Source organism: Alligator sinensis, unplaced genomic scaffold, assembly GCF_000455745.1.
Source record: "Alligator sinensis unplaced genomic scaffold, ASM45574v1 scaffold467_2, whole genome shotgun sequence".
Classification (NCBI taxonomy): Eukaryota; Metazoa; Chordata; order Crocodylia; family Alligatoridae; genus Alligator; species Alligator sinensis.
In genome coordinates, this window is record NW_005842129.1 from 848,896 (window position 1) to 855,027 (window position 6,132).

The window sequence follows — 6,132 nt, forward strand, 5'->3', positions numbered from 1 at the left end:
CCGTGGAGAAATCCAAGCTGAGGCAAGCTGCTCTGGACTCACCATTCTGACTCTCTCTCCCACCTGCAGCCTATCAGGGAATCCACCCTTCTATGAGGAGGTGGATGAGGATGACTATGAAAACCATGACAAGAACCTCTTTCGCAAAATCCTGGCCGGTGACTACGAGTTTGACCCACCCTACTGGGATGACATCTCACAGGCAGGTAAGGCTTGTCCACCACCCAGCAGAGTAGTACCTCTGTATAGTCAGGACTCCTTCCTCCATAGCCAGAAGGGGACAATCACCCAGAATCCCACTCAGCAAAATCAGCCTTGAGAAAAAAGGGATGGAAGGGACATATGTGTGTGCCAGACTTGCATGGCTGGGAAAGATAATAATATTGCCACCATATATCTATTCCCTGCACCCTCTGCTCCCCACTCTCCCCCTACCCAGCCAGCTCTGCTGTAAGGCATATGAGGGACCCTGGATCTCCAGGAAGCTTATCCCTGAGCAGGAAGGAAATGATTTCTCTCTTGCCTTTGGATCCTTCGTTTCTCCATCTCTAGCTCCTTTGGAGATGGGTGCTGAGGAGTCTGAGTACCCCCACCAGCCACCATTCCATACTTCCTGGCTGTGCCTAGCCCTGTGGCTGACAGAGCACTAAGCTCCTTCCTTCTGCTTCTTGTTTCTGCAGCCAAAGAGCTGGTGACCCGTCTAATGGAAGTGGACCAAGACCAGAGGATTACAGCTGAAGAAGCCATCTCCCATGAGTGGTAAGGATAGTTGATGGAAGTCCCAGACCTGAAAAAAGGGGACTCTTTTGACAGGAAGGAAGTTGTAGGGATGGAAGGGATGTGATAATATCTTGGAACTTGTAATGAATGTGAGAGTCCACCTCTGATGGCCAGTAGCAATTCCACCTCCTGGCATGGGAGAGAAGACACAAAATGGGTGGGTTGGCAGAGTCCTGCAATGAGGCTGGAGTGCATGAATGGGGTATGGTCAGAGGTCTTTGCTGAATTCATCCTTTAAGGGGCACCAGCTTAGCAAAATAGGCAGAGCATGGGCACAAGTGGCTGGGAGAGTGACCCTGAGAAGCCAGTCATTGGCATGTGTTTCTGCTCTCAGGATTTCTGGTAATGCTGCTTCAGATAAGAACATAAAGGATGGTGTGTGTGCTCAGATCGAGAAGAACTTTGCCAGAGCCAAATGGAAGGTATGTAGCCCTTAGCCAACATGGGCCTCTACATCAGGGGACCTGTGGGATGTAGAGCCCCTTCCATCTCTGGGGAGATGGTATAGGCTAAGCCTCACAGAACGAGCCCTGACAACAATGCAGAGAAGAGGTTTTCTCCTTTGAGCCACTCTGCACATCAGTCTCCATCAGTGAAAATGGTGATCTGCTTATAGGGAGCTGACCTGAGACTCTAGGGATCTAGGTCCATTCTCTTGCTGACCCATGCACTCTTCATGAAAGCTTGGACCTGTCACTAAATCTGCTCGATGCCTGAGCTCCCCACTGACCCCCCTACCACATGGCAGTATGATTCATAGATTCATAGATTGTTAGGGGCTGGAAGGGACCTCGCAGATCATCAGGCCCAGACCCCTGCTCTAGGCAGGAAGACAACTGAGGTCAAGTGACCCCAGCGAGGTGACTGTGCAGTCTCCTCTTGAAAACCTCCAGGGTAGGTGACTGCATCACCTCTGGAGGGAGTTTATTCCACAGTCTGGACATCCTGACTGTGAAGGAGTTTTCCCTAGTATTAAGCCTGAAGTGGCCTTCCAGGAGTTTGTTTCCATTGGTCCTGGTCTTCCCCAGGGGTGCCCTAGTGAACAGTTGTTCACTGAGCTCCTGATGCATTTCTCTGATATAGTGGTAAGTTGCTATCAAGTCCCCTCTCAACCTTCTCTTCTTTTGGCTAAAGAGGCCCAGGGCCCTCAGCCTTTCCTCGAGGGTTGTTTGCCCCTAGATGGAGCACCTTACACTTGGAAGTGTTAAACTTCATGTGGTTCTGGTCTGCCCAACTCTCAAGACTGTCCAGGTCCGCCTGTATCTGCAACCTATCTTCTGACATGACCACACCACCCGATAACTTTGTGTCATCCACGAACTTGGCCAGCAAGATTTTCACTCCCCTGTGCAAATGTTGAAAAGCACCGGTCCAAGCACGGACCCCTGAGGGACACCACTAGCCACTTTACACCAGAACAACATAGATCCGTTCATGAGAACTCTCTGAGTCCTACCCTGCAGCCAGTTTCCCACCCACCTGTCTCGGAGTTAAGCACAATCCTCCAATTTTCTTAGTGTCAAGGGATAGTAGATCAAAAGCCTTTTGAAAATCTAGGTATGTAACATCTACCTCGTCACCCATGTCCAGGTGATGAGAGACCTGGTCGTAGAAGGAGATGAGATTGGTAAGACAAGACCTACCCATGACAAAGCCATGCTGGCTGTCGTTCAGAATCTTACCTTCCACGAGCGTATCGCACATAGATTTTTTAATGAGCTTTTCCAGGATTCTCCCTGGGATAGAGTTTAGGCTGATTGGTCTATAGTTGCCCGGATCCTCCCTCTTCCCCTTCTTGAAGATGGGCACAATTTTGGCCCTCTTCCAATCCTCAGGCATTTCCCCTGTGCACCACAAATTCTGAAAGAGCTTTTCCAGGGGTTCCACAATGACCTCAGCCAGCTCCTTCAGCACTCTTGGATGAAGTCCATCAGGTCCTGCTGACTTATAAATGTCTAGCTTTTCTAGCTGGTATTGCACCCACTCAGCATCCACAGTGAGGAGGATGCCATTCCCAGTATGCCCCCTATGAGCCTTATCTCGCTTGTCTTTCCTCTTGGTTTGGTGAAATGCTGAAGCAAAGTAGACATTCCAGGAGTTCAGTGTTTTCCTGAATGTCGGTTACCAGCTGCCCCGAGGTGTTAAGCAGGGGTCCCACACTTCCATTTGTTTTCCTTCTACTGCCTACATACCTAAAGAAGGACTTCTTATTGTCTTTGACTCCCGTGGCTAACCTAAACTCAGTCACCACCTTGGCTTTCCTGGTAATGTCCCTACGAATGCTGGTCACTAATGTATAGTCCTCTTTGAGGACTGTCCATAGCTTCCACTGTGTGTACACCTCTTTTTAATTTTGACAGCATATGATGACAGACCCCATCAGTGATGAGCACATTTTTCTGCTCCCAAGATTTCTGGCAATGATGCTTCAGATAAGAACATAAAAGACAGTCCCAGATTGGCATAGCGGCCATCTTTACAGTTGTCTCTGACCTGCATTCAGCAGTTTTCAGCATTTTCAGGTTGCTGCAGTGCCTATGTACAAATGTATGCCCTTTTAAGGAAAATCCACAGGCCCCATCTTCCTGTAATCAGAGGTGGGCAGCATGAGGGGACCCACCCCCAGGTTCCTCTATGGATGCCTAGTCCTGAAAATCCTTGGTACCAGGGCTGACCACCCTGCTTTTTCAAAACTTCTTCCCACAACCTTTTGCTGTACCTCAGCCCTCTCTTCTCAGCAAGACATGGACTCCCAGGGCTGTGCCATATTTGGGACAGCGGAAATTGAAACCAACCCCTCCTGGAGGGATAGCTTACCCCACAATCACTCCTCCAAGTTTGAATCCTAGTGCCAAAGACTCCACTAGGGCCATTGCTACTGCTAATGATTTTATGCAGAAAAAGCCCAGCTATGAGTGATGGGTGGTACCATAGTGAGAGAGGCAATGTAACACCCTTAACTGCAACGTCCATTTCTTTTAAGATACTAGTCAAGAGCTAAAGTCTCCTCACTTAGCACAGGTTTTGCCCTGATACCTAAAGGGTTGGGAAAGCCAGAGGAGTCCCTACCAAGACAGTCAGGAGCATAGGGCAGAGGAACATGGACGTGGGGAAGTGATAGCTTAGCACAAGAGAATGAACCATTCCTTGGCAGTTGTAGTGAAAGGGTATTCATCCCATACTATAGCACTTTGAGACCCATGGGATTCCTCCCTCTATGCCTCCCCACAGAAAGCCGTGCGAGTGACCACACTCATGAAACGACTCCGGGCACCTGAGCAGACAGAATCTGCACAACCGACCCAGCCAGCTGCCATCCCAACAGACAGCGTCACCTCGACGGCCCCCACTGCTGCCCCACAGCCAAAAGCCGACGCTGCTGCCACCACTACACCCAACGATGTGGCCCAGGTGGCGGAGGCCCCAGCCACATGTAATGGAGAAGAAGCCACTGCCCCTAATGCCACCCCTGAGGCCTGGAATGAGGAGACTGGCTGAGTGGGAGGGGTGGGTGGGAGCAGGGCTGCACTTTATCTCTGTGTATATAGTCACTGGCATGGTACCTGAACCCCTCCTGGCTGCCCATCCCATCTCTTCGGAGTGGTGGCTCACCCACCCCACCTTCCCTTCTGTGTGCCCATCTGTCTGGCTCCATCTGCCCCAGCTGGGCCTCAGGAAAGAGCTTCTATTTTCTATATTTCTGAATCTGAAGCAACCTATTAGGCCCAGAAGGACAGACAGACAGACAGACACAGAGGCAGAGCCTGTTGCATGGAGATCTCTCTCTTTCTCTCTCTCCCTCTTGAGTTTCTTTACTCTCTCTCTTTTGGTGGCTTTGTTAGTTTCCCTTCCTTGCTGGAGGCTGCTCCCAGGGCGCTCTCTCAGTCTGTCACTCACCCATCAAGCATCACATCCCCCAGTAATTGGTCAGGTTGGGAGAAACTGGGGCATTGGTATAAAAAAGAATAGCCCACCTCTGTCCAGTGTATTTGAGAGACAATGGAAGGGCTGGGGCTCCCAAGGATATGCATATTAGCATATGTGCATGTTGCAGCTGTGCACAACACAGAGATGTGTTAATGTGTCCATACACAGATGGACACACATCTTTGCCTACCACTTGAGTTCAACAACTCCAGTTGTGTGTCACATTCAGTGCATGTGTGCATCTGTATGCCTGTGTACAGCTTCATTTCCATGCTGCACATCCATGGTCATGTATACGTCCTAGTATGTGGGATATGTGTGTATATTCCTATGTGTGCCTGACCATGTGAATCAGTGCATAGCTGAATGGTTAGGTCTATATTAGTGACTATTTGTGTGTGTGTGTGTGTGTGTGTGTGTGTGTGTGTGTGTAGGAGACTGGTTTGTGTGTGCGTGTGCATGTAAGTTTGTGTGCACATTTTCACATATATACCTCTATCCATTTGTAAACCAGTGTGCATGCATTGGTGCATGCACTTGGGACTTGAGAAAAAAAGGGATCTGAAGCCTCCTTAAATAACTTTAAGTATCAGGCTGGAGAAGAATGTCAGCTGAACTGAGCTGGCTGATGGGCTTGGGTTAAAGGAAGGAGAGGGGTGCAAGGTTTCAGATTCAGGTAATTTAGGAGAGGGACACTTTGTTTACACTGCTCCCCTCACAGCTGCTATCAGCAGGGTGCCCCCTATGCCCCTCAGACCAGCAAGATCCCCTTGAGTTTGCTTAGCGCTTTGGGGATCCAACCACAGTGCTGGCATGGAATGAGCAGCATTTATGGCCCTAGAAGTGGGAACTTGCCCCTGTTGTATGGGTGGCACCTTGCCTGAGTGCTAAGTTTCTGCTTCACATCATGTGGCCAGAGACTTAGGCTCGGAGAAGAGTAGACTGCACCACACCACCATGCCTGGTGGTCTTTGGGGTGTGCCCTGTGCAGACTTCTCAGAGCAGGTTCCAGAAAAATGCTGAGTCTACTTAGGGGAGAAATGTACCAGTCTTACATTCTGCCACACTGATTCTGGGCTTTGCTGGAACTTAAAGCCCATGCAGATACGAAGCCATACCCTGCCCTTGTTTACAGTAACCTCAGTTCAGTGACCCCTCTGATCTCACTCTTGCCCCAGACTTGTAACAGAGGACAATGGCCCATCCTGCCAGGAACATGGAGGTAGCATGGACTACTCCTGGTTCAGCACCTAGAAGGGCTGTGTCTGTGCACTGCAGCCCGCAGTGGGGCAGCTACCGAAGGAGGAAGGGGCTTGCTAAGAATGTTTGTGTGATTGCCAATACACTGGGAGCTGCCCCCTCAAGAAATTTGCTGTCTAGCTGTGGGCTGTTACCAACCCCAAAAGCAGGCAGCCAAAACATTTG

General features: G+C 49.9%; 1 protein-coding gene across 1 annotated transcript in view; it reads left to right on the forward strand.

Moving 5' to 3' along the window:
- CAMKV (CaM kinase like vesicle associated) overlaps window positions 1-4,963 on the forward strand; it is a 36,668-nt gene extending 31,705 nt beyond the window's left edge. The window contains exons 7-10 of the mRNA XM_006024992.3: window positions 70-206; window positions 681-759; window positions 1,115-1,202; window positions 4,012-4,963. Coding sequence (XP_006025054.1) covers window positions 70-206; window positions 681-759; window positions 1,115-1,202; window positions 4,012-4,278 — 571 coding nt within the window. The 3' untranslated portion in view covers window positions 4,279-4,963. The remainder of the gene's footprint in view (window positions 1-69; window positions 207-680; window positions 760-1,114; window positions 1,203-4,011) is intronic.
- The last annotated feature ends 1,169 nt before the right edge of the window (window positions 4,964-6,132 follow it).